Raw genomic sequence first — 27,171 nt, 5'->3', positions numbered from 1 at the left:
GTAATTCATGCTGATTTTAATTATCTTATTGGAATGGAGTAGACAATATTTGACCATACATTGTGTGAGAAAGTATAAAGAACCCATTTGAAAAAACATTTATTATTCCAACTACAGTGACCCGTCACTGTACTTAGTAGGAAACAATCCAGCCTTTGGACTCATTACGAAGGATCACACTTACTATCGCCCATCACCTCAATACAAGGGTGTTTGAGAACAATACAAACATATCTTTTGGATTCACAGATATTAATAAATTGCAGTGGATATCAAATATTGTTTGTCTCCTCAAAACACAACACATGAAGAAAAAAATGAAGTTCTTGTGTTTGTGTCGACAGTTGTCGTCCACATTGTGCTTCAGCGGTGTGTGCAGATCTGAGCACTTTACTCAGGAAATAAAACAGGATATTGCTTCATAGACTCATAGAATACCACCAAAGACATGTATAAACGGGTATATTAATAATAGCAACTGGATTGTGAATACATTTCTATTTACAGGTACAATGGAATGATAATAAATAAACAGTTCAAGGTGTAACACAAGGTATGGATGCAACACACACATAGGGTTGGAATGTTAACATCCCTAAACAAGAGGTTAAAGGAATGGCAGCATACTTTGCAGTACCTTTCAATTGAGCAAAAAAGAAAAAAGGATTGACACTTGTTTTTTTGCTTAACTTTCAATTGCGTTCATTGCCGTTGTTAGAAATGTTCTGCCAGATCAGGAGAGTTGTGCTGATATAGATCTGGCTTGAACCACATCAACATGAAGTCAGGCTGTGTTGATGGAGGACATGTTTCCTAATGCAGGTGGTTACGTCCTGGGCGGGGAAATAATGGCTGCGAGGATTTAGCTTCTAGGTATGAAAGTAAACAAACGTGAAAATCTTTTTAGCTGAATTGGCCTAATAATGTTTACAATTAATGGGTCTAATAAGGGATTTGATTTTTGGGTGCAGGAGTTAATCAAAGGCTCTCTACATCTCTCCCTAGAGGCAGTTAGTCTGTTAAAGTGCTTCTCTCTGAACATCTTTGGAACTGGTTAATTTGACTTCTTTCCCCTAGGAAATAAAAGGGTGTTTGTGTCAATACAAACTATTGATGGGTTTTGTGAGTGCTTTTGATGTTTTAGGGAGCTTGTGTTCACTGGTATTGACACTGACTTGTGCCTTTTATTAGAGCATACGAATAACTTTGACCTTAAATTGGGATTTAAGAAAAGAAAATGGATACACTTTCTTTTTCGATCCGTCAAAAAGTGCAAATTGTGCTTGGAAGTCACATGATTAGAAAGTGATATCCCCAAATCCTTTTGAGAATATGCTGCAATATTGCCTACATTGGGAAGACTGCACAATTTTCTGACTTTGAGACACATCATCTATATTCTTGTGTAGAAAACAAACATTTCACATCTTTGTTCCATAAATTATAAAAAACATTACGTACTAAAGACATGGTTGGTAAAAAAGGTAACACTGTCTCCAGACAAGTGTTACAAAAACAAGTAAACCTTCTTCAAAACAAATGAAGAAACCCAACAACAGCAACAACAAAAAAGTGAAAGTGCACGTGTCTCCCGTCTGACTGGACATCGTTCTCTACTGTTCTACAGTATTAGTCTGAACAAAGGAGGTAGCCCCATGTGGTTAGGGAGCCTTGGCACTGCCTTCTACACTTCTCCATTGGTTCCTTCATGTCTGGCCGTCCTTCCAACACCGTTATTCTCCCAGGGGAGCTCTGAGACAAAGCGCTACAGGGCTTCCCTCTCTTTTCTCCAGGGGGGGGGCCCCCCAGAGTCAGTCAGGCCCTCTCGGGCAGCTCCAGAGAGCCAGGTTTGCAGGATTCCTCCACTGCAATTAAAAGGAGCCGCTGTCGAACAGCCAATGCTGTGGCCGCTAGTACGAGGTCAGAGGTCAGGACGGCGGGCTGGTGTCGGCGGGGGACGCGCCCGGCGTGGCCACGCCCACCCCGCCGCGGTCGGGGGAGGAGGGACCAGGGAGAGTCTGCGTCTGTCCGCACGGCCCCCCCTCGTCCTCCAGCGTCAGTTCAAACTGGAACTTGGTCCCCTGCTCCCCGCCCCCCCCCCTCCACGTCCCCCTCCCCGTCGGCGTCGCCGCTGTAGAAGGGCGGCGAGGGGCTCTGGGGGATCATGCTCTGGTACCAGTTGCGGTTGTCCTCCAGGGTGTCCAGGATGTCCTGGGCGTCGGGGTGGACCAGGTCGGCCCAGGTCTCCCACAGGGGGTGGACGATGTAGTCGATGAAGCCCACCTGGGGAGGAGAGCGGGAGACCATGAGGTTACAGAAGCACCTCAGGGAACACTCTGCCTATCAGGTGACTCTGCCTGTCAGGTGACTCTGCCTGTCACGTGACTCTGCCTGTCACGTGACTCTGCCTGTCACGTGACTCTGCCTGTCACGTGACTCTGCCTGTCACGTGACTCTGCCTGTCACGTGACTCTGCCTGTCACGTGACTCTGCCTGTCACGTGACTACGAGACAGCGTCGGCGAGGAGTCCAAATACATCCACTCCTTTTCATAACAACAGCTAGAACGTAATGACGGATAGAAGCAAACTGTCGAAACTACGTTCTTGTGTGTGTGTGTGTGTGTGTCTCCCACCTGGCTCTTCTCCACCGAGGCGGTGTGTTTGTCACACATGGGGCTGATCTCCATGCCGCGCTCCCTCTCCCGGTCGCCCTGGTGGAAGAACTCGTCCATGATGCGGTCGGTCCACTGGCGGTACAGATCCAGGGACTTGGTGGGGTTGCTCAGGTCCGCACAGTGAACCATGTTCCTCAGCACCTGGGAGGGGGGCAGAGAACCAGGGTGAGTCCCTTATGCGGTAGCGTGTGTGTTTGTGACTGTCATTGTGTGTGTATATAACTGCGGCAGTATGTCTGTATGCGTGTGTGTTTGTTGTGTGTGACTTGATTGTGTCTGTACCTGAATCCTGTCGGTGTAGTTGTCCAGGAGCAGCACTCCTGAGCTGGTCACCTTCTTGGTCTCGACCATGGTCTTGAGGTCAGCCAGCAGGCTCATGTGTTTAGACATGTCTGTAGCTAGAACCTGGAGGGACAGCAACAGAGACACTCAGAATCAACACATACGAAAGGTAGAAAGAGGCAGAGGGAGGGAGAGAGAGAGAGAGAGGGGGGGGGGGGGGAGGGAGGGAGGGAGGTAGAAGGTAAAGGACAGGGGGTGTGGAGTAGGAGGATGAGGTGAGAGAGGGCGGGAGAGGGAGAGAAGGGGTGAGTGTGTGTGTGTGTGTGGTGTCCTCTCACCATGTCGATCACCATCCTCCTGAGGGACTGCCTCTGCTTCTTGCTGAGGTTCTGGAAGATGTCACAGTTGTCCTCCTGGAGTAGCTTGAAGCCCACCGCGAGGTGGTGGTTCTCCAGAACCGACTCATCGTTGTACATCAGAGCCAGCTCTGAGTCTGTGACAGAGAGCGAGAGAGAACAGACAAACAGAGATGCAGAGAGATGGGGTAAGACACAGCAAGCAAATACTGCATTCTTTCACTGATAAGTCATGGCACAGACCATGAATCAATAACTATGGATGAGTCAGGGTGTGACATGGTTTGTACTCACTTGTGTTGATGAGGAACTGGTTGGAGACACCCGGGTGGTCCACGTCATGGATGGCCGCCGCAAAGATGGCCGCCAGGATCTCCAAATCGGTGAAGACGGCCTGTGATTGGACAAGAGGAAACCTTGTGAGTTTCACACAGTGTAAAGAAACGAATCTTAGGACGCTAATCTCTTCTTCTACCGCTGTCAACTTGTTTCGTAGTCCCAACAGCAGCTTAAAGACAAGCGGCATGGAGTGGGGGGGCCTGATAAGAGTGGAGAGGAGAAGGCGAGGGCAGGGGGAGGAGAGGCAGGCAGGTAGAGGAGAGGAGGGGAAGAGAAGGGAGCAGAGCAGAGAGTCTTACATCCAGGGCAGGGGTGGACAGCAGGATGTGTGTGGACTGGGCCACGTCGGCCGCGTGCAGGCTGTTGTGGTAGGCCACGTCCGAGTGGTAGTGGGCCTCCAGGGTCAACATGAACGTCACAAACGTGTCTGTTGGGATCTTGAACGTCTTCATCAGGTCTCGCTCCTGCACACCAAAAAACAACCAAACACACACTCAGCTCACTGTCATCGGGTTCTACTTAAGCCTACCATGTGCTACCATACATTACTTATTGTGTGGAAGTATGGGGAAACACATATAAAACAAACACCGATCCAATGTTTATGCTTCAAAAGAAAGCCATACGAATAGTAAAGAAAACCACCTATAGGGAGCCAACAAACTCCCTTTTTATTGAATTAAAAGGTCTAAAATTTAATGAATTAGTAGAACTAAAAACATTACATATCATGTACAAAGCAAAAAAACATCAGTTGCCAGAAAGTATCCAAGGGTTGTTAACAGAAAGAGAATGCCAACATGACTTAAGGGGATCTTGTATATTCAAAAAGAACCAAGTGAGGACCAATGCTAAATACCATTGTATTTCCGTTAAGGGTGTAAATTTATGGAAGAGCTGTCATGCAGAACTAAAAATATGTGGGACCTTTAGTAAGTTAAAGAACCTATTTAAAAATAATGCAATGAAATATGAATCAATTTAAAGAGTGATAGATGAACAAGCTGCTTTTGTTGTATTTGGACTGCGCAACTCTATTGCATAAGAAATATTAATGTTTTTTTGTATTCTGTTCAGATCTGATTGTCAACATAATGATGTAAGACAATAAGTATTTTTATTTATTGTTAAGATATGAGATGTATTCATAAAGGGTAGGCATTATAAGCAAGAGCTTCAACCTACACCTGTTTCAGACTGATGTAAATATGTTTTTGTTTGTTAGCTCAACTGTATGAAACTAAGTTGTTTGTCTGAAATAAACCAAACTATTACTACAGTAGTATTTTGTAGCCTAGTACTCGGATGGTTAGGGAACTTCTCTTCGAATGAACTGAATTTGTTTCGTGGGCAAATACTATTGGAATGATTCAGTGACACAGATTCGGCAGTGGAAGGAGCTCTAGTTTAGAAGATGAGCGCCGCGGACTGAGTGACTCACTGTCTCATAATACTGTGGCGGTTCTCTGTCTAGTCATTCATTTAGAAGATGTTCTGAGAACATCCGAACAGGACGTGAGGCAAACTGATTCAGTAGAACAGAGAGACACACACACAGACCTCGGACTAGTGAGTCACTCCTTCCTTATTCCATTGACGTACAATACTAAAGTGTGTGTGTCTGTGTGTGTGTGTGTGTTTAGGAGGAGGCTGACCTGGAAGATGGTGTACATGATGCAGGTGAGGGGGCGGTTGTGGGAATGTTCGGCCACCCTGAAGATGTTCAGACCCCAGGTGTTGATGTCCTCCAGGTCCTAATGTGGATAAGAGACAGACGGGGACGGGGGGTGAGTCGAGACTACACACACTGGAGGGAGGGATGATGACAGTCTGGATGCCGCACGCGTGCGTGTGTCTCCACGCTCTCCCGCACCTTAGACAGCAGGTCCTCCTGGTCCGTCTTCACCCCGAAGCGGCTGAGCGCCGAGTCACCGGGGGCGTGGCTGACCTTCCTCACCCCGCTGATCTGGGTCATCATCCCCGTCTGCTGGCCCGCCTGCCTCCTCTTCCTCTCCCGGCCCTTCTGCACGGGGCACGGCAGCTCCAGCTCGTTCTGCTTGTCTGGGGGACGGAGAGAGAGCGAGAGAGAGAGAGAGAGAGACAGGGAGAGAGAGTGAGAGAAAAACAGCAGAAAGGGTTATATTGCTGCGTTGTGCACGACCAAACTTGACCTCTGACACGTGAGACCACAGACAAAGTTATTGACTGATCCTAGTCGTCGGTCACTGTCTCATCCCATTTGCGTCTGTCAGATCTCTGTGCTCTCTTTCGTTCCATCTCCTTTCCTTCTCCTTTCCCCAGCGCCTCATCATGCTTTTTTCGTGAGCGTGGAAAGCTTTTACTATCCCTTTCTCAAACACCTTCACGAGTCCACCAATTCCGGGAAGAAAGGTCGAGAGGTATAACGCAGTGATGTAAACAATAACAGTACGAAGAAAAGGAAATGGGCCTTCTCATGTTAAGAGGTCCTGTTTGGATAGACGCCCGCCATGCTGGTGGTTTGCCCTCTGGCGCAGGTGATGTCGCCTCTGTTGTGCTCCTGCTGTGTGTGTGTGTGTGTGTGTACATGTGGGCACAAGCCATATCTCATAGGACCTCCCCCTTATTCCATTGCCATGCCCAAGGAAAAGATTTGTTTCTGAGAGACGCTAGCAGCTTCAAGGGCATTGAAACATTTCTGTTTCAGAGGTTCGTTGTCTCTCTTGTCTATACGCGCGCGGATGGTTTTCGATGGTCTCGTTTTAGTCAAGAAAAAGCGGTTCCATGCTGCTAGTCACAGTCCTAGTCCCAGTCCACATGCTGACTAACTGACTGTGAGTCATGGACTATGCTCTGGAGCTGTCAAAGGCAGGGAGACACTGCAGCCACACTGCTGAATAATACAGAGGCTTGCCCCAAACCACACACACACACACAGCCCTCTCCAGACTGAAGTCATTCCAGGGTAAAACCTCCCTCCCTCTCTTTTCTCCCTCTTCCCCCCCCCCTCCCCCGCCGCAGTGAGAGCGAGGGAAACACTCCTGCAGACCAGATCTGACTGGTTTGAAAGCAGTGGTGCAGACCAGCGACTAGCCCCTCCAGTACGCTGCATGAGCTCATGGTAACCCTGAAGAGTCCGGCAAACACACTGACCTTCCTGCCCGCAGGTCTAATAACGATAGAACAGCAAGAATTTGACCTTTCAAATCATTTGTATTTACCTCATGAATACCCGTCACGTGAAAAGAACAAACTGTCTATCAGTGTATGGATTGTGTGTGCGCATGTCACTTTTACATGACTGAGACACTTACCTAGGAAGGTGTTGGAGATGAACTCTGACACCTGGTTGCCAGAGCGACTCATTTCCGACAGGTGGGTCAGCTCTCGGTTCAACATCCTCTTGAACTGGAGAAAAACAGATCCGATCACGTTAGATCAAATGTATAAATAAACAACGTTGGAAAACACTAAAAAATAGTTTTTATCCACTGGGAGAAGTCACATTTTTGTAGACCATACAAGGAAATTGTATATCGTCCCAGACCAGCCTATATTTGTTATGAGTTCCAGATTAAGTTTTACACACAAACAAGCAGACCCCCCCCACACACACACACACACAAGCCTTTGTTCAGGACACACACCTTGATGTAGCCCCAGGAGACAGAGAGCAGGTAGTTGGCCTCGGGCATGGTGCTGAACTAGCCCTGGTTCTCCCCAGCAGAAGCCCCGTCTGTGCTTCTCTCTGGGGGGACCCCGCACCACGTCTACCACCACCACCACCAGCCCTCTCTCACACGATGAAAGCCCCACCGACAGAGCCCCTAGACAGGGGTAGAGTCAGCCGCCTGTGGCCCTTTTCTGAAAGCTCCGCAACCCAATCCTCCGTGACTGATACGAGTCAGTGCACAGGTGGCTAGGCTACACTCGATATCTCCTTTGACCGTGGAATCCCCTCTGGACCGCAGCGGGGAAGAGAGGTATCCCCCTTCCACTTTCACTGGTCTCTCTCTGTGTCCACGCCGAATAGGATCGTGATGAAGAGGAGGAGGGCTCCAGCCTTAAGTCTCCTGTGGCTGGCTGAGACAACCCTCTGCTTCTCTCGCTGCTCCTGCTTTATTCTCCTGCAAGTGTTTCCCCCCTTCTGCTCAGCAAAGCTGTATCCCTCTTCCCGCTCTCTCTCTTTCTCTCCCTCCCTCTCCTCTCTCCCTCTCCCACCTCGAGTTCTCCGCAAAATCCCCTCTTCTTTCTCTCTCGCGCTCTCCCTCTTTGCAAAGATCCCTCCCTCCCTCTCACACGCACACTCTCTCTTTGTTTGATTTACTTATCAATCTTGTCTATCAAAGGAGCCCCCCCCCCCCTTAAGCCTCCGAAGCAGTCCTTACAGATAAGGCATGTTTAATGCCCCTGCTTCGTCTAACTAGTGTGTGGACCGGCTGGTGCTCTGCACGGTGGTGAAAAGGAAGGGAAGACGAGCGCCCGGGTCCCTCATGCGGGCGGCGACATTGTGAGCTGCCTCAGATGCTATCTGGCACAGTGAGACGGTGAGCCGGGCGTGTGTTTGTCTCGTCTGCAGCAGCTGCTGGCTCCGTCTCCCAGTGGAGGGGAGAGAGGGGGAGAGAGACAGAGAGAGAGAGGAAAAGGGAGTTAGAGAGAGAGAGAGAGAGGGTGGAAGAGAGAGGGGGAGGAGAATTGGAAAGAGGAGAGAGCGTGGATGAGAGAGAGGAGAGAGGGAGAGGAGAAAAAGAGAGGGGCAGAAAGAGAGAAAGAGGAGAGAGACGGAGGGGAGGGGGGGAACACACAAGCAGGACGTCTGTTGTCTGCAGCATGCAAGGGCGCCACCAATTACGCTACAACCTGAACGCCATGGCAACAGAGTCACGTGACCTACTGAGCCAGTCTGTGTCTCTCATCCAAACACAGCGCATCCCACCATGCACTAGAGTACAAGTGCGGACGAGCGCACAAGCACACACACACGCGCACACGCAAAGGTTACTCTGCAGTGCATTGCTGAGCTCAGGAAGAAGGGAGCAGCTATCTGTGGTTCTGTCTCTCACTTCTCAGTTCTAGTGGAGCTGCATTGATGTTTTGAGGTCTTCCTTTTTTCTGTTTTTTAGAGAACCCATTTCAACTCCGCTGAAATCATATGTTCCTGAGTCCAGCTGCAAATCCAACGGTAGATGGGTCACATTATTTCCCTTATTTATCACCGATTTCTTATCCCCTTATTGCTTGAAATCGAGCAGTCTGTGGCTGAAACAGGTGCCATCTGGCAGTCAAGTTAGTCCTCCTCCACTTGACTTGAAACTCCTAAAACACAACTCAAAGCTTTGGCTGCAATAGCACCCTACAAATCCTCTTGCCAAAGACAGTTACTTAAACTCCAGAGAAACCTCATAAAACTAAGACCTGGAATCAGGCTAGCCTTATTCTATTGAAAGGGGACTTGTTATTCATCCTTAAGCAAAGAAAAAGAGCGGCCTATTGTGACCACAAAGTGAGTCACCACACTGTGTTCTGTATGTGTGTGTGTTAGTTTCTTTCCCCAGAAGCCATGCTGATAAACCACAGCTGCATACGTTAAAGGCTGTTGACTGATACATGAGTGTTGTGTAGGGTACATTACTCAACACGCGCTGTCACCAAACACATTCTGTTGTGTCAAGGAGGCCAGCGTACATTGTCATAACCGACAATTGCCCTTTCTTTGGCAAGACGAAAAGCTATACTTCAATGACGCAAGAAAGGACACTTAGTGGGTAGACCGAGTTCTCAGTAAGAGAGTCACTGTGCGACTGTAACTTAGCATACTGCTAAGCATACTGCTAAGTTACAGTCGCACAGTCGTGGTTTCTGGCAAGCAAGGGAAAACTAGATGTCCAGTTCCCTTAACAAGCTACTAGTTTGTATGCTTGTCCTCAAAATGTAATTCATTAAAAAACATTATGTTAAAAAATATAAATATTATTTTTTTGTCATAACTGGATACAAAAAGTTAGTTATTTATTCTTTGGCTTTACATAATGGCTACACAATAGCAGCTTTGTCAACTGACCCTAATCCCCAGCCAACATGACCTCTGCGAAATACACTGGTTATATAGTTTATTATTTACTTGAATACATTTTGCATAGTTTTCATTACTGTTTTTACTTCATAAATGGAAGAGAATATGAGTTTAAATGGATGATGAAAACGTTTTGCAATTTTCCGTACTCAAACACAATATTTAAAGACAGCTCAGTTACCAAATATTTCTAGCGTTTTAGGATACGTGACTTTGTAACATTTAACAAAGCGATTGGAGAAACCGTTTTCTTCAAATGTACTCTATAACTGTGCAGGAACCTACCTGTTTCCAACTCGTCCGAATCCCAAACATCTCATTCTTTACAGGGTAACATAGTCCCATTTTTCTTCAGTCTGCAAACGTGTTGTCTGAACTTGTCTCCAGTGTTTAGAGGCTTATCTGTGAGTGTGCGAGTGCTTCCTCTGTGTGCTCAGGTCTATTCTCTCGTGGCAGGAAACCTAAAGCGATAAACTTGACTGAAGTGACAGCCAGGCGTGCGGCGTGTTGGAAGACCTGAGGCTCCTCCCCTCCGTCACAGACCACATCTCCTTCCCCCTGCCTCGCCCCAAATCTGAACTACAGTAAACCACCATGGTCATTTACCGGTAAGAAGAGCTTCCTAGAAAGCACACCTTCCTGCTCCCTACCCACTCACAGCCTTACCCTAACCCCACCTCCACACCAACACAGCTCCAGGTAAATCCCTCATTACCAAATACTAGACTGGTAATGCTTCTGTCACGTCATCTGGAGCAAAGTGAAATTACTCAGTTTAGTATTTCGTAACCAGGCCTCATCTCTCTGCGGTTGCTCTCTCCCCTGGCCTCGTTCACTGCTCCTACAGAAAGAAGTGGTCCTGGGGGGTGGGGGGAGGTGGAGGCCCCCCCCCCCCCCCCACGTACCTCACTCACCGGCCTCAGGCTGCCTGTTTGCAGTGTAAACAGCTCGGGGTCATAGCTGGGTGGGGGGGCAGAGGTTGGCACCAAAACACACACATTTCCGTGAGCCAAAGTTTCAGCTTGGGTGTGTGGGCATGACATACTTCTAGAATCATTCATGGTCAGTGTTTTCAGGTAAAAGCTTGTGATTTCTGCACAAACAGACGTTAGCTCTCTCAACACTCCACCACAATCGCTTCAACCTCTCAATAATCGTCGTCATACTATAATTTAACAACCATTTCCCCCCTGCTAAATCTCCTGACCTAGTCACTACATCTGTTTCAATAATTCCGTCATTTTCGCAGAGACGGCGGGGCTTCAAAGAGGCCTGACCACACGTGAGTTAGAGTTTCCTACTAGAGCGGCGCTCTCCTCGCACGCTAGCCCACAACGCTAGCCCACAACGCTAGCCCGCTAACTGGATTCAGATGGTGCTGTTTGTCTAAGGCCCGTGGTAACGTCAGAAAAGACGTGTGGCTAAGCTAATGATGGCTAGGCTAGGGCGGCGCATTGCTGCTCTGAGGCCATCCGGGCCTGTCCGGTGGTCCTGCAGTGTGTGAGGTCCTGGTGCAGGACACACCTGTGGTCTTGGAAAAATGAAAGTGCCCTTCATTTGCTTGTGACGGGCTTTGGTCCTTTATTATAGACAGGAGAGAGGCCTGGTGGTCTGTCCTCAACCCTGTTTGTGTGTGTGTGTGTGTGTGTGTGTGTGCACACGCGTGCGTGTGTAGGGGCTTTTACAGGTTTGCCTTTGAGGCCTGAACTGTAAAGTTGCGTAGGTGAAAATCCCAGCTCAGCCCACCGGGAGATAACTATAAGCTTTACACACTGTTTCACAGCGCAAACAGTTAAGTAGGCCAGTATTTTCGACATTTTGCAACATGATAAACAGAGTCAAACACCATGACCTTGTATCCACCATTTCCTCCTCCCCATTCCCCGAAGTGCAAGGTGCCCTGATGATCTTCTGCGCTATGACTCAGCAGCCAGCATGAACATTTATCTGAGGTCCTGGCGAGTGTTCAGGGTGTCAGGGTGTCGTGTTAGCGTGCCAGTGACGTGGTTTACAGTATCAGGCCCGGGCCCAGCCCTGGCTGTGCGGTGGATGGCCATTGTAGTCTGGTGGTAGGGGAGGAAATCACACAGGAAGAGACAGGAAACTCCTGTCACGGTCATGGCCACAGTCTGCAAAGCCTCCACCTCGCCCCACCTCCTGACCACAAAGACACCGTAGTGCTACTGTACGTAGCAGACACAGACAACACCACCCCTCCTGGCGCCGTCTGAACGTCTCCTGCACACACAGCTCTACAGTCAACGGGACTGGCGGAGGACGCTGGGTACAGCACAGTGGACCAGCAGAGTCCTCCAGTGACAAAGCAAGCTAGCATCTTGTTGCTATTTACAACAGCCAATTACTATGCAAAAAACATGACCTTGTAACAGCATATTTACTGGGAACCTAGGTTATCCTGTGTTCTTAGCGTAGCTAAGCGTAGCATCACTCAATTAGCGTAGCTCAGTTAGCCTAGCTCTAGGTACTTGACCAGGCACACTGTAGACAAAGGCAACAGGCATGATAAGGTCATGAGAGACAGCAAGACCTACTGGCAAGTAAGTTCAACAACCCAGCAGTGCTCCTCTATACTAAAGCACACCACCCTACCAGTAAATGTATGGATATATATGCATCATTTACAAGTTATTATGCAAAACTACACACAACAACCGGAGGCCAGACTGATATTAATCAAAGACAACATTCCTGTCAGGTCCACTATGCAAACGGACCATTGTTGGTGTGTTTTACAGTCTGTCTAACACTGGCACTTGTTTACACACTTAACCACAAGACAGCTTTCACTTTGCAAGTGCGTCAATGCGGTTTAATATACGTTTTTCATACACAGTACTGAGAAAAGGGATACGGCAAAACCTGTGAAAACCTACACAAGCAAAGCAACACCCACAACAGCTTTGACATGAAGATTGACCCCCCTGGCTACGGTTCTAAATGAGATTCACATCAATTATCTAACCAGACACGGTTGACAGGATGAGAATGGGTTTTGTGGCTGTGTTGTGGACCTGGTCCATGCATCATACAGTGCTTGAAGTTGATGTTACGTTAAGGTTGGGTTGTGGGTTGCTGTACGGCGGGTCGGGGTGGTTTAGCGAGCGGGTCTTACCTTGTTGGAGGCCATGTCGCTGACTGAGCGGTAGGTCTGGATGGTCTCCAGCTGGTCCAGACACCAGTCCAGCTCCTCCATGGTCTCCATGGCCAGCTTCTGGTACGAATCGTCTGTCAACAGACACAAAGACACGTAGTCAGGGCCCAGGGCCGGGTGGCTGTGTCGACCGGGGAGGCCTGGATGTCCGGGAGGTGAGGCGGTGTGAAGGGACGCGCCGTGCTCCTTCATCCTATGTGGCGTTCTCCGTGTGTCTGACAGGCAGGCTGGTGCCAAAGTGCTCGTTTTTCTCTTTGTCTCTCACGCACGCTAACTCTATCTCGCTCGTCTCTGTCGGATGTTTGCCTCTGGCCTCTTTTCCCTCTTCCCCACTCGGCTTCTCTCCTCCCCTCCCTTTCCGAGCGTATCTCCTCCTCCCCCTCAGTCTCTCTCCCCTGCCTCTTTCAGTCTCTCTCCGCCTCTTTCTGTGTCTCTCTCCCCCTCCCTCCACCTCTCCCCCAGTCTCTCCCTCTCCCCTTCTCCCCCAGTCTATCCCCCTCCCTCTCCCCTTCTCCGCCAGTCTCTCCCCTTCCTCAACCCTGTGGTGCTGGGTCGGCGGTCAGCGTTGTGGTGTTGATGTGTCACTGAGCCCCCTGTCTAGGGTGCTGTGTGTGTGTGTCTGGGGCTTGTGTACTTGTTCCCTCTCCGCACACAAGCCTTTCACCCGTTTACCAATGCATACATGCACACTTTAAATGATTTACTTGACTCCACCAATTGCGTTTCAAATTAATCAGACACTCACAATATTACAGACACATTCAAGTCCACTACAATGCTGCTTGTGACAGCTGGAACGGTGCAATATCTGGTTAGATGCTTGCATACACACACACTGGTTGAGTAAGGGGGGGGGGGGGCGACACATATTGCAAGTGTACATGCATGCCCTTACAGTAAAAGAAACCTTTTTTTTTGCAGAGGAAAAGGTTTCCTCTGCAAAATGCAGAGGAAACCTTCCAGAACGGTCTTTCCTCAGCACATCCTGCACATGCTCTCATCTTCGAATACATGCTAGCCATGTCCAGACCCCGCTCTGCAGCACATGCCTCTACGACAGACATGCCTCTGGACGAACTAGCTCTGCTCTCAGACCCCCTCCAAACACACACACAGAGAGAGAGAGAGAGAGAGAGAGAGAGAGAGAGAGAGAGAAAGAGAGAGAGGGGGGGGGAGAGAGAGAGAGAGAGAGAGAGAGAGAGAGAGAGAGAGAGAGAGAGAGAGAGAAAGAGAGAGAGGGGGGGGAGAGAGAGAGAGAGGAAGGGAGAAAAAAGTTATATCAAAAGCCCAGCGCTGTGTTTGCACAAGCAACGCGAGAGGCAAACTTTAACTCCCTGAGCTGGGGGCAGGGGGGGGGGGAGACTCCAGACCTGGGTTTGACTGGGAGCCAAAGAAACCAGAGAGCTTCCTCTCCAGGACCGGACTCGCACAAAACACGGAACGGAGTGTGTTTATCTGGACTACAGCGTTTCCAGTTCGACGGTCGACAATCCTGAACTAATGGCACGATGACAAAGCAGCAGATGATGGTTCAACTCATTTCACGTCTGGAACGACTGAAGGCATCTTGGCCTTTCAACTTCCAACGTTGTTTCAAGGTTGGGGCAGGGGGGGGGGGTTTGATCTCGACTTCACACACTTCGCATGTGGAAAAGGTTTGCCCCCATGCGCTTCGCACAACGGGACGGCTGGCGCGCGCCTCAGCAATTTACGTCAATAAAAGCACATCAAAGCACATCAAAAGGGCTTCGACGGCGCAGTGACGGCAGCCAGGGTGCGATCCTTCACAGCGCCAAACCACGGCACCGTACCAGACAGCTGCCAGGGGTAAGAGAGATCCCATAGAGTAGGGTAGCAATGGAGGGGTTGGGGGATACTGGTATCCCTCAGCTCTCCTGGAGAGACGGGGTTCGTGCGTATACCACTGTGGTTGTTGCAGAGGAGGGGGATAGAGCGGTGAGCAGGATCAGAGAAGGGCCTGGGTGAGCCGGAGCCAGCAGCACCCCCCCCCCCCCCCAACCAGCTGCTGCCACTGGGCCGGGGGGGGGGGGGGGGGGGGGGGAGAGAACCTGCCAAGAAGGTTCAACCACATCCCGCCTTTTCACCTCAAAGAGGATATATAAAGACCATTAAAGAGGCATCGGAGCAGTCCCAGAATCCAGCAGACTGGATCATGGAACCCGCCCCTGGGTTCTACCAGGGGAGGGATGGATGGATGATCCTAATAGTGCGGTGGAGCTGGGCAGGGTCCAGACCTTCATCCTGGGTCGTCCGGTGGGACTAGGATAGACTGACCAGATATGTGAAGGCAAAAATGACTGACACTGGTTAATGGTGTAATGGAAAATGTATATCCCATAATATCACTGACAGAGCTGTGACTCAACAACAACAGCAGGATGAAGTCAACACAGTCTTGTCTGAAACTATTACATAAATCTTAAATGTCTACAGAGAGACTATCAATAATTTGGTAACCAATCTTTGATAACCAGTGCTCGATCAAGTGACATGGTCCTTTAGACCTGACTCAAAAAGATGTTGAAATCAGGGATTAGTCAATGGTGATCCAAGCTTCTTCAAGTGTCAAATAAGGTTTATTCAGAACACTGAAACATGAGTCACTGAAAATCGCCATTCCTGTAAGAGAGCAGTTGTTTACGTCTCGATTCAAGACCGTCAAGGGACATAATGGAAGCAGACAGGACTGGTAAATCAATCCTCACATCAAATTGTTCATGAATACAACAGACACGACTGTACGTGGGTCAGGTGACATTTCCCATTGTCACCAGTCAAAGAGTGACGCACGCTCCCAGTCACATTCAGCGAGGCTGCTCCTAGACATTTTTCAACGTACTTTTCCAGACGGCGGTCTGGGTTTTTTTTCGGCGGTGGTCTTAATGCTTTGGCCATATGCTGGAGGCGAGGAGGACAACAGGCCTCAGTGTGTGGAGCAGGCCCCCACCCCCTCTTCTCTCCCCCTCCCTCCTCCTCTCCCTCCATCCCAGTCCCTCTCTCAGGCCCACAGACCGGCCTCTGTGAGAGATGTCCAACGGCAGCGCTGTCGCCCCCTCTGCCCCCCAAACCCTCTTCGTCCCACACTGCCCCTTTCTCTTTCCCCCTCTCTCTCTCTCCGTCTCCCTCTGTCTTTCGCTCTCTACTCACCCCATGTATCTGACATTATATTGGGTGGATACCTGAGTGGAAATGGACAAGACAAAAATAAATATATATATTTCGTATCCAGCAAACAGCTCCTTGGGTTGCAATGTGCTATTTCACCTTACGTCAAGCCCATTTCAGAGAAACAGCTATGAGCTGTATGGTCACAAAGCAGAGTTGGACTAAGGACTCCTAGAATGAGAGACATGACCGAATGTCTCAGTGAACACGCGTGTGTCTCAGTACACACATGTATGGCTCAGGATCCATGTGTACATACATGTGGGCTTGGAGGAGGAAGAGGGGTCACACTGAATCACCCTACAGAGTCCTGCCACACACACACACCTTCCTGAACGTGCGTCAGTCTCGGAGAGGGAGAGAGAGAGAGAATGAATGATTCACCTGACCGGGCTGACAACAGCTGATGAAGTCATCAGAAAGTCATCCGAGAGTCATGAATATTAGGAGTATGAACCATAGGAGAACAATCAATCCACGCATGTTTTCAGTCTGTAAGACTACATATTGTTGACACCTCACAGGGAACGAATCCGTGATGTAAACAGCTCTGACGGACCAAGACTGAGGGGGAAACCCACAGTCCTCACTTCCCAGCAACATCATACCACCTTGTTAGAAGTCCACCATCCAACAAACGATAAACAATTCATACATGATACAATTGACAGGGTGATAACAACACACACACACACGGTGTGTATGAGTGAGTGTGTATATACATACGTATGTGTATATATACATACGTATCAGAATCAGAATGGGTTTTTATTCGCCATGAAAGTATACATACAAAGTATGTACATATACATATATATACATGTATTACGCACTTGATATTGAGTTACCCGTGGCATATGTTTTAAGGTTGTGTGGTGAGGTCTTTCTGGTGCACTCAGAAGCCAGTGTCATGCTGGGTGTATTACCACAGCAAAACAAGCAGCACTAGCCTGTGACTCTACAAAGTTTACAAGAGTGGCCTAATCTTCCAAACTATCGAAACAACAGTCAGCTCACCAGCAACACAGACAGGCATAAACACACACACACACGCACACACACACACACACACACACATACACACACAGCTCTGGGCCTGTTTGACAAGCCTTCACAATGGAGCATGGAGCGGTTCTGGCACAGGCTACTGGGTGGGATGGGCGGCAGTCAGCTTTATGGCTGTGTGCTGACGTCAATAACATAATTCAAATACTTAACCAGGCTGCACGCTTCCAGCCCTCAGGGTCCCCTGCTGTAGGCGGGATGAAGGGAAAACCCGGAGCCACCGGGTGAACCTGACTGGAGTTACTCAGACTGGACCGGACCCCAGTCCCCAGCCTGGACAGGTGAAATCTGTCCAACTGAACAGGTCAAAACTATCCCCTAACAAGGCCTATAGGAATGTTCTCATTATTCAAGTACAAACTAAGAAGCTCAGGATTCAGGGCCAAGCAGGTCATCCTGGGTCTAAGTGTTTCCCATGTGTTTGTCATGGAAGCTTATGTGCAGACAAGGGGTTTTCCAAAGGCCTCCCCCCCCTGTGTGTCTCGTCGGGATGATGTCATTTGGCTGGACATGGTGGACAGTGTGACACTGTCTGGACTGAGCCCAGAGCTACAAACGGCCCTCAGTCACTAGGATCTGCTGAGAGGAGTTCTCCAGCTCGTACTGTCTGTCCAAAATACAGGTACACATGCAGACACACACACACAATGTTTTTGATTTTTTTTTTTATAAATGTTGTGTATGCATGTATACACTATAGTTAAAATGATATTATACTGTAAGTAGTACTCTATAATTGTATACATTAATTACTCTGTAATAGTGTACTATATATTCTATAATTGGTATACTGGAAGTACTCTATAATAGTATACTGTAAATATTAGTGTATAATAAGGACAGTAGTATTACCCATTAACCAGTATAATATCATATACTTAGTATAATATAATCGCACTAAGCTCAGTAAAAGTAAATGAAACCTGTTATATTGGTTTTAATTCTCATGACGTGATGGTGACGAAACAAAAAACAACAGGTAGATGTGGGTGGATGTTGTGCTCGTGGCCCACACCCTCTGCACACACACACACTTCCTGTAGTGCCGTTTCTCATGAATCTCTGTGCATGTCCTTAGTTAGAATTTGCTAGTTTTAAGACGTCACTGACAGGTCACATGATCAGATCACCACCACTGTGCACATATGCACATCCTTACACACACACACACACACACACACATTTATACTCACACACACATCTAATAATATGTGTAAATAAATGACTAAATGTAAAAAAATGACTAAATGTAAATGTGAATGTACAGTACTTGTAAGCACATATGTAGTCTATAATTGTTGAAAACTACACAGAAAGGACAGTGCTGTGCAACTTTCGCACCAAAACATATATACATGTTGATACCCAAACACTGTTCAGACTTCACATTACTGTTCCAGCTATAGTTGACACGAATGCACAGAGTAAACAATAATTTTCATCCCTCTAATTAAGATTAGCAGGCTCCCCTCTACTGCATTTACTAGCCAACCACGTCTTAGCTAGCATGACGATATTCAGCTAAAGCTAGTGATAACAGTTACAGATTAATTGCTGATCTCGGATGGCCAACAGCATCAGTACTCATGCATTTTACTCAGAAACCCCCTTTATCAACACCGCAATGCAGGAGAAAGCCTATAATCTAATCCAGCAACGAGTGGTGCTTGGTTGCATAGCTCACGAGACTAGAGAAAAGGAAGCCAAGACCTGGAACAAAATGTTTGCTGACATGCAAACAGAATGACAGGCGGCGTCTTATCCACTCACGTTTACTTGTGTATGGCCATAATAATAACAGGCTGGATTGACAACGTGCCTGTTGGTCAGATCTGAGGCCCCCCTCGTCTCCTCTAGACCATTCTCACACAGTGACACTGGTCGGGTCATTTACTTTGATTTATTTTGACCTTCTTTCCGGGGGCCTGCCAACTTGTTGACGTTTCTCTCCGTCTCCTACCTCATCGCTCTGTGTGTCTCACAGTCTCTCTCTCGTCCTCTCTCTCTCTCTGGAGATTTAACAGGTGGAAAAACGCAGATGTCTTTTCCACCACCCCGCTGGGCGCTTACCGACTCCACAGGCCACAAAACATTGACGCAAAGCACAAAAGATTCTGCTCTTTCTCCCTTTTCCTGTCCATGAAATTCTATTGAGTAGACAAACAGAGCAGACCTAAGTGCCACAGCACATAGGAGAGGATATGAGGCGATGTTTCCCTGGTTGACACATTGTTCTTTGTTATGGTCTCACTCACTGAACAACACCACATCAGCCAGGAGTCAGGTTCCAGTTTCATAACAAAAGGTTGGGATGTCAAATTAACGGAGATTACAAAGTTTTGCGAAATCACGCTATGAAACCAACTCCCATAAACCCAACTGTGTTATTCTGTGATGAGAGGAGGACATGGAACCAGGTGAGAAGAGAACGTTTCCACATTCATTTTTAGGCCACCACTGGAAACCTGGAGCTTGTGTGTTATTAAGAGTTTGATTGAGTCCCAGCTTGAGAGAAGTAAGTTCAGTTCCAGAGGGGAGCCCTGTTGGAAGGAAGGATGATGACACACTCCTGTTTTTTCCTGCTGGGCTGGTGGAGGGTCTGCATTGGGCCATCTGGCCCACAAGGAAGTAGAAATAACCTGTGTGTGGACCTGACTGACGTCAATGGACGTGGATACCAGAGAAACAGGAACTAGATTCCTCCCTTCACACCACCTTCCCCCCTCCTTCATCCTTCCCTTATGCGTTTCTGCACGTGCTGCCACTTGTTTCTTCTCTTTTCCGGTCTACCTATGACTCCTTCAGGGAAGTTTATAGGTGTCGCTATTGTTCGTTTATCAAGGGGCTGCATAAGTAACTACACGGATATAAGTTCCAACGTTGTGCAAAATAAACATGCCTTTCGCATCCAAGTGCACGTTTGGAAAGAGGGTTTTTGTATTGCTGTGTTTCTATATTAGAGTCCAAGTACACCAGCCTCCTGGACCCATCTAGACAACACCATCTCCACAGTACAAGGACAGAGCAGCTGTAAATATCAACAATGCCATTTTCTTCGAGCCTTGAGACCTTTCTGTCGGTCTGCCAGTAAGACACAAACTCCTCCCTGGAGCAACAGGACATGTCTATTCTAGACCTTATGAAAAGAGTAGAATGACTCCTAGGTTGAAAATCTAGGAGGTCTAGGTCTATATTATTACGTTGTGGACAGTGTAACAGTGTGTAACTAGTTGGCCGAGACTCACCTGACAGGCTGACCTTGGTGATCGGAGGCTGGGATGCAGCTGGAGACCTTCTATAACCAAACAAACAATGTTGTTGATGTTTATGATACCCTTGATGGCCATGTCGCTTACATTCGATTGTTGAATTGTATTTACATATCCATGTTGTATTTCTTTTGGTGGCACGTTGATCTTACTAACAAGTAACTGGTCCCGAAACTCAGCACTTTATTTTCATGAGTAAATTCACGACTGGAAAGTCAACTTGGGATCACTGTCGTGATCGCAACATTCCGTGTTTGTTTGATGAACCCTTTGAAGGCTTTTAGTATTTTATAGTCTTGTATCTATGTCTGTTTTTTGTGTCTTGCTACAAAAAATAATTGCCCTCCAGAGAACCACAAAGTTGAAATACAAGAGAAACAATTACTAAGTGAACCTTGTTCCAACACTGAACAGGTATCCTTCTTATCCCCTGACTGAATGTGGAGGTTCCTCTGCATTTCTAACCTGTCCGGCTTTGACTATAAGCCACTGATATGAGAAGTGCATTTTGGTTTGCTAAAACAACCAGAACTACAAAAGGGGGGTCAGATAGCTGAATGTGCCAAATGACACTGTGTCCTTGGGCAAGGCACTTCACTCTACTTGCCTCGGGGGAATGTCTTTGTGCTTACTGTAAGTCGCTCTGGATAAGAGCGTCTGCTAAAATGACTAAATGTAAATGTAAAATGATAAAGTAGTTGGCACAGTTTGGCCTAGCCAAAGACTAGCTTGCTGTGTGACCCTTGTGTTTAAGTCCAATATTGACTCATAGGTAACTGTTCAGGTGAGCGACCCATTTCAACGGGTAGTAAGAGATTGAATAGAACTATCGAATTTATCATATTGCATTAGGAATGTCCATTTCAAACTTCACAACAAGGATTTAATCTTTTCTCAATGGACTGCGTGTGGAATGTATGGCCATGCTCCGATAATTGCAGTCATCAGTCAGTGACAGCACTCTGGTGTCTTTGATCGTTTTTAAATGAACACATATTTAGTGCCACCTAGTGGCTTCTGTGAAGAACTCATGTCTAGTTGCTCATCAGGCCCATAAAAAAAAGTGTGTATTTTACACGCGACTTACTTGTTGGAGATACATTGTACATTAGTCAAGGTCGTGAAGTTGTTCCTGACTGTGCGAAGACTCGCCAGAACCTGAAACCAAATGTCAGAGAGAGAGAGAGAGAGAGAGAGAGAGAGAGAGAGAGAGAGAGAGAGAGAGAGAGAGAGAGAGAGAGAGAGAGAGAGAGAGAGAGAGAGAGAGAGAGAGAGAGAGAGAGAGAGAGAGAGAGAGAGAGAGAGAGAGAGAGAGAGAGAGAGAGAGAGAGAGAGAAAGAAAGAGAGCTGTAGTACTTGATTGATCCCTGGGGGAACTGGTTCTGTTACAGCAGCAAGAGGACAACAGTTCAGACAGCCCAGAAACAAAAATACAGAATTCACATATACAACATACAGTAAGTATATAAGCTGGCAACAAACCAGGGGTTCTACAGTACCTGGGCAAATGGAGTCACAATTAAATCTTCTCCATGCCTAAAAAGAAGCAAAGCATTGTATCAAATACACCCATGCACTATCTAACTACTAACTAAATGACTAAATGTAAATGTAAATCTACTGAGGATAAAAAACCTCCTTTTCAAAGTGTCTGAATGGTCTTCAGGGCGTGTCTGGGTATCTGACTCACAGCTCTCCTACGATGGACGAGTTTCGGGACATGGATTTGGGCGAGAGGTCGTAGTCGCTGTCGGAGCGGTAGAGGAAGGACTCTCGCCGCTGGCCGTGGCCCGCCAGGTTGGGGTGGAGGACCAGGCCCGAGCTTGGGGACGTGGGCAGGTCGGACGGACTGCAGCCCGCCGAGCGGCCATTTTCCACATCGAAGCTGAGGACGGCAGGAGAGACACACGGTTAGCTTCCTCAGGAGCCACTGGTGGAAGGAGAGAGTACAGTACAGTGCAGTACAGTGCAGTACAGTACAGTACAGTACAGTGCAGTACAGTGCAGTGCAGTGCAGTGCAGTACAGTGCAGTGCAGTACAGTTGGTCCCAGGAATTTTGGGTAAATGGCCAACCAATCACATTCACCACAGTTAAGAAATCGAACATTTACATTTGTAAGAAGAGGCGATTCATTGGCATGTTATATATCAAGACTGTAACAACCAGCTTACCGTATCATTGACACAGTGACCTATGGAAACCCATACAGTATACAATGGTCGTTGGTGACAGAGATTGTACAGGGAGGCAGCAGGTCCATAAGTTAGACCTTTCCAACTCTACACAGCCATCTTCCACTAAACACACCAGACTCTGGAATCAACTCAGTATACAGCCAGAAAGGTGGAGGCTTATGCAACATGCTGCTGTCCATAACAATGGTTACATAAATCCAAACGTGATTACTCAACCAATCAGGTCACGGCAAACCAGATTAGTCTTTCGATCATTCACGGCTGGCTGGTTGTGTTGTGGGGGGAAATGGGGGGAGTCATTTCTTTATGGGCTTTCATTGTTGCGTCTCCATGACAAACCTGAGGGGTCGGGGTGGGGGGGGGGGGATCAGCGACTTAATCACTGTAGAAGTGTGCAGCCTCAGCAGCAGCTGATATTGTAGGTCAACTGTAACAGGATGAAAAGGTCAAGGTTCAGAAGGTCAGATGACCATGGAGGGACCAGATGCTGTGGGTCTGTTTGTTCCCGATACACCTGCAACTCAAAAGTCACACCAGATGTGGTGCCAAGTGTTGGTCAAAAATGATGGCTAACAGACAGGGTGTGTGTGTGTGTGTGTGTGTGTGTGTGTGTGTGTGTGTGTGTGTGTGTGTGTGTGTGTGTGTGTGAATGCTTGGACTCGAGCACACCAACCGACTCAGCGAATGATAATGCAGAAAATCCTGTTGAACAACTAAAGCCCCACCATTTAGTCTCACAGCGTCCTGACAAGCCTCTCGCCCATCTGCAGGTTGCTAGATCCTTTAATGGAGCAACTCTGAAACTGCTAGAATATTTATTACAACCCCCCCCCCCCCAATTCAAACCCCCCCTTCATAATCCATACAATGTTGTGATTATTCCACCCACAGATGTACTCCCACACCTCTCCCCTGAGGTGACGACGGCACGGATGTTCTCTGAACAGAAACTCTGACGCGCTGAACACACATCCCCCTCACGCAGTATAACAAGCCCCAGAGGGCACAGTCGTCATCGAGGTCTGGATCCTTTTACACTCAGACACGGCATACCTGGTCTGGAGTGTGTGGTCACAATGCAGGAATGGGAACGAATGTGAACCTGGTGAAAGGAAGGCTGACGTGCACAGTGGAGAGGAGAGATATAAGTTAAAGTACACAGACGGACTAAACGGTTCAAAGGGAGATAGGTAGAAGAGTTCGAAAAGGGGAGACCAAATTTGTCGAGTTTCACTCGGCTTTCCTGAGTATCTTTCCGAGGGAACGAAAACAAAAAATGGAAGAAGAACATTTTTGTGAACAACGACGAAAGGGAGCATTTCTAAACGAGGGAGAGAATGAGAGTGTGAAAGAGAGAGAGGTAGACAGAGAGAGGTAGAGAGAGAGATAGACAGAGACCAGGAAGAAGAGAGAGTCACCTGTGACTGGAGAGGTGGGCTCTCCCGATGACCTCGTCACTGAAGTCAAAATAGACCACACCCCTGTGACCCATGGGCGACCTCCTGAACATTCTCTTCTCTCTCTCTACGGCCTCCCCTCAGGACGCACGCTCTCTGCACTGACCAGGGACTGACCGACCGCTCTTCCAGGCTTGGCTTGGCTGAGGCTGACCGCACTGGAAGGCTTGAGGGCAGATATGGGCTGGACCTGGAGGAATGATCTCCTCTATGGTCTCGCCCTCCCTCACTCTCTCCTGCCATTTCATTTATTTATTTAATGATACGTTGACTCTCCCTCTCTCTCTCTCTCTCTCTCTTGGCTAGGTCCCCCTTTGAAAAACAGTTACGGTTAGGGTTTTCAGGGTTAGATCAAGGTTAAACACTCATGTGATGTCTATCACTCTCTCACTCTCTGCCTTTTCATTTGTAGGTGCACATCCCTGGTCTAGCCATCTTTTTCACTCTCTTGTCTCTCCTACAGAAGTTCTTCCCCTCTCTAACTCCTGAGTTCCTGGAGGACAGGGGAGGGTCATCAGGAAGATATCCATGCACAGCAGTGAGACCACCAGGGGGCAGTCTTTGCGGAGTGAAACGTCCCTGAGGGCTTCATTCTAACCCTGATAATGTCATGTATTTATTTAGCGGATGCTTTTATCCAAAGAGATTTGAACTGCAGGATCGACAGTCAAATGCTCTAACCATGGAGCTAAACCAATCCCCTGATGATGGTGAAATCCAGTTGATTTGGTATGTAGGATAGAGGGGAGTTGGTCAGAGCAGGGAGAGACAGAGTGAAAGGTTATTGGCTTTGGGCCAATTATAGCGAAAGGGGTGCCCTGGACACACACAAACACACCTCCTGTCTCTTGCCAGGCCATTAATGTAAATAAGAATATGCTTTCAATGGACTTGGTAAAATCAAGATAATATAGGCACAGAAAACATACACACACACACACAGCACAGACAAACATACACACAGAGACAAATATACACGCACACACAAAAAACATAAACAATTTCTCTTTCTGTTCCACGGATCGTTCCGGAGCCTTACCAGGTGTGAGCGATTGTAAAACGCCGGTGTCGGGGAAGACGCCTGCTGGCCACCTGCTTGCGAAACAACCGTGGCGAGCTGTGAGGCGACTCTGTCCTGGTCTCACAGCTGGGCTCACTACAGAACACCTGGTCCTGGTCCTGGCCCAGCTCTGTTTGTCCTGTGCTACTCCCCATAGCCCTGTACTGCTCTGGGAGTCTATATCTGGACTAGCAGTGACTTCCTCTGAGGAAGCGAATGGAGAGACGGAGTAAAAAGCACTAACGCTCCAAGGAGGTGAACAGAGCTGGGATGGGTCACTTCCTCTGTGAGCTCAACTTCCCTCACTCCCTCCCTCCCGCCTTCCTTCTTTCTCTCTCTCTCTCTCTCTGTCTCTCTCTCTCTCTCTCCTTACACACTCTTTAAGTCTCCACCCCCCTCTTACCAGTAACACGAGCCAATCCATCACTCCGTCAAAATTCCCTCAGGGCACGCATGTGTGCAATGTGAGAAGTTTCACCCCGGCCAAGTTAGCGACTACCAAGAAAGAAAACGAGCAAAGAATTCACAGAGCAGAGAGAGAGAGAGAGAGAGAGAGAGAGCGCGAGTCCACACCCTCACAACCATCATACAACACAAAGCGATGAGTGACAGCCTGGTTCCACTCCACACAACACAACACAGAAGGGTCATGGTGGCTCTTCCAAAGCAGCTCACCTGTCTGGTGACGTGGCGCTGGTGATGTCGATGCGCGGCAGGGGCAAGATGGGCAGGGTGGTCGGCCGGGCCAACGGGTCCTCCTCTGGCGGGGGACCCCGGTCCCGCTCCGCCTGTCGCCATGACAACGGGGGGAGCTGCAGGGTGCCGGAGAGACGGCGGCGGCCCCGGCGGAGGTCCACCCCCAGGGTGCTGCCGGATAGGGCGGGGCCACCCAGCGACTCCTTACTCTCCTGGAGGAAGGGGCGAAGGGAGGGAATGTTGTTTCAATGTCATTGCTACTGAAAGGATTGAGCCTTTAACGTGCGTCTGGTTGGGTCCACCAGCTTTAGGAGGGAGCGTACGCTTGTGACATTCTGTTGTCTGTACTTACTGTTGTCGTCATGTGGAATAAGAGCGTTATGGAAATGTTTTCAGGGGATTTGTTTGAGATTTCAGTAGTTTTGTTTCTTTTCTGAGTTTTAGAGTGGCCTAAATTTACCTTTCATTAACTATGAAAGGTATAATACTGTAAGCCTATAGGGTTCACAGTTTAAAATCCCTCTTCTTGATGAGAATCTCCAAGACCTCTAGGGGGCAGTCTAGGCTTCCATGTTAGACAAGGTACCTTTTAATAGTCATATAAAAGTAATTTAACGGACAGGATGCTTCAAAGACGTTTTTAACAGTCCATCATCAACATTCGAAACATTATCACAAAAGCAACAAATTCAAACCCCAAGTCAAAACCCGACACGTTTGACTTCATGTTTCCATTTAGACAAAGCGTAATTAATGGTTCAAATCAACGTCCGATCGGAGCATCCGCGGCGGGCGTGTGGGCTGACAGGTTCACGGGGCAGAAGGGAGTGTCGGCTGGGTGTTTTACAGCTCCTGGGTCAGCGCCGTGACATGAGACAGCTTCCTGGGCGCCTCCTCCTCCGCCTGGCAGTAAAACGAGCGCCTCTCGGAAGCAGCGGCCGCCAGACAGCGGACATACATCAACCCTGGGAATTACAGCCACGCCGTCCCGGTGTCAATGAAGCACAGACACTTACCAAATGAGACAGAGAGGAAGTGGGGAGGGAGGGGAGGGGGGGGTGGGAGTGGGGGATGCTCAAGGAATTCCTAGAATACCGTCTTTGTGAGAGAGGTGTTCGAATATTTGTGCTCGCGTGCGTGACATTCGTACAGTCTCAGAGTCTTGCTCGGGTGGAAAGAGCGACAGTCAGATCAAAGGGTGGAGAGGGGGCGAGAGAAAGAGGAGAGACTCGCAGTCAGATAAAGGGGGAGGGAGGGGGGGCGAGAGAGAGAGAGCGATGAGGAGACAGTCAGATGAAAGGATGGAGAAGGGGCGGGAGGAGAGGGGAGAAAAGGACAGAGATGGTGTAGGAGAGAGATGGAG

General features: G+C 48.3%; 1 protein-coding gene across 1 annotated transcript in view; it reads right to left on the bottom strand.

The window, feature by feature from the left end:
- Positions 1-27,171, bottom strand: part of LOC136958622 (3',5'-cyclic-AMP phosphodiesterase 4B-like) — a 35,780-nt gene continuing 8,609 nt past the window's right edge. Inside the window, 16 exon segments of the mRNA XM_067252657.1 lie at positions 1-2,097; positions 2,099-2,283; positions 2,636-2,818; positions 2,960-3,082; positions 3,298-3,452; positions 3,610-3,709; positions 3,954-4,118; positions 5,310-5,408; positions 5,528-5,715; positions 6,948-7,041; positions 12,840-12,952; positions 20,375-20,424; positions 21,486-21,556; positions 21,898-21,934; positions 22,089-22,283; positions 25,788-26,020. Coding sequence (XP_067108758.1) covers positions 1,929-2,097; positions 2,099-2,283; positions 2,636-2,818; positions 2,960-3,082; positions 3,298-3,452; positions 3,610-3,709; positions 3,954-4,118; positions 5,310-5,408; positions 5,528-5,715; positions 6,948-7,041; positions 12,840-12,952; positions 20,375-20,424; positions 21,486-21,556; positions 21,898-21,934; positions 22,089-22,283; positions 25,788-26,020 — 2,160 coding nt within the window. The 3' untranslated portion in view covers positions 1-1,928.

This window comes from Osmerus mordax, chromosome 16 (genome assembly GCF_038355195.1).
Source record: "Osmerus mordax isolate fOsmMor3 chromosome 16, fOsmMor3.pri, whole genome shotgun sequence".
NCBI lineage: Eukaryota > Metazoa > Chordata > Actinopteri > Osmeriformes > Osmeridae > Osmerus > Osmerus mordax.
The sequence above is the reverse complement of the archived record's forward strand: the minus strand, read 5'-3'. Positions and strand labels throughout refer to the sequence as shown.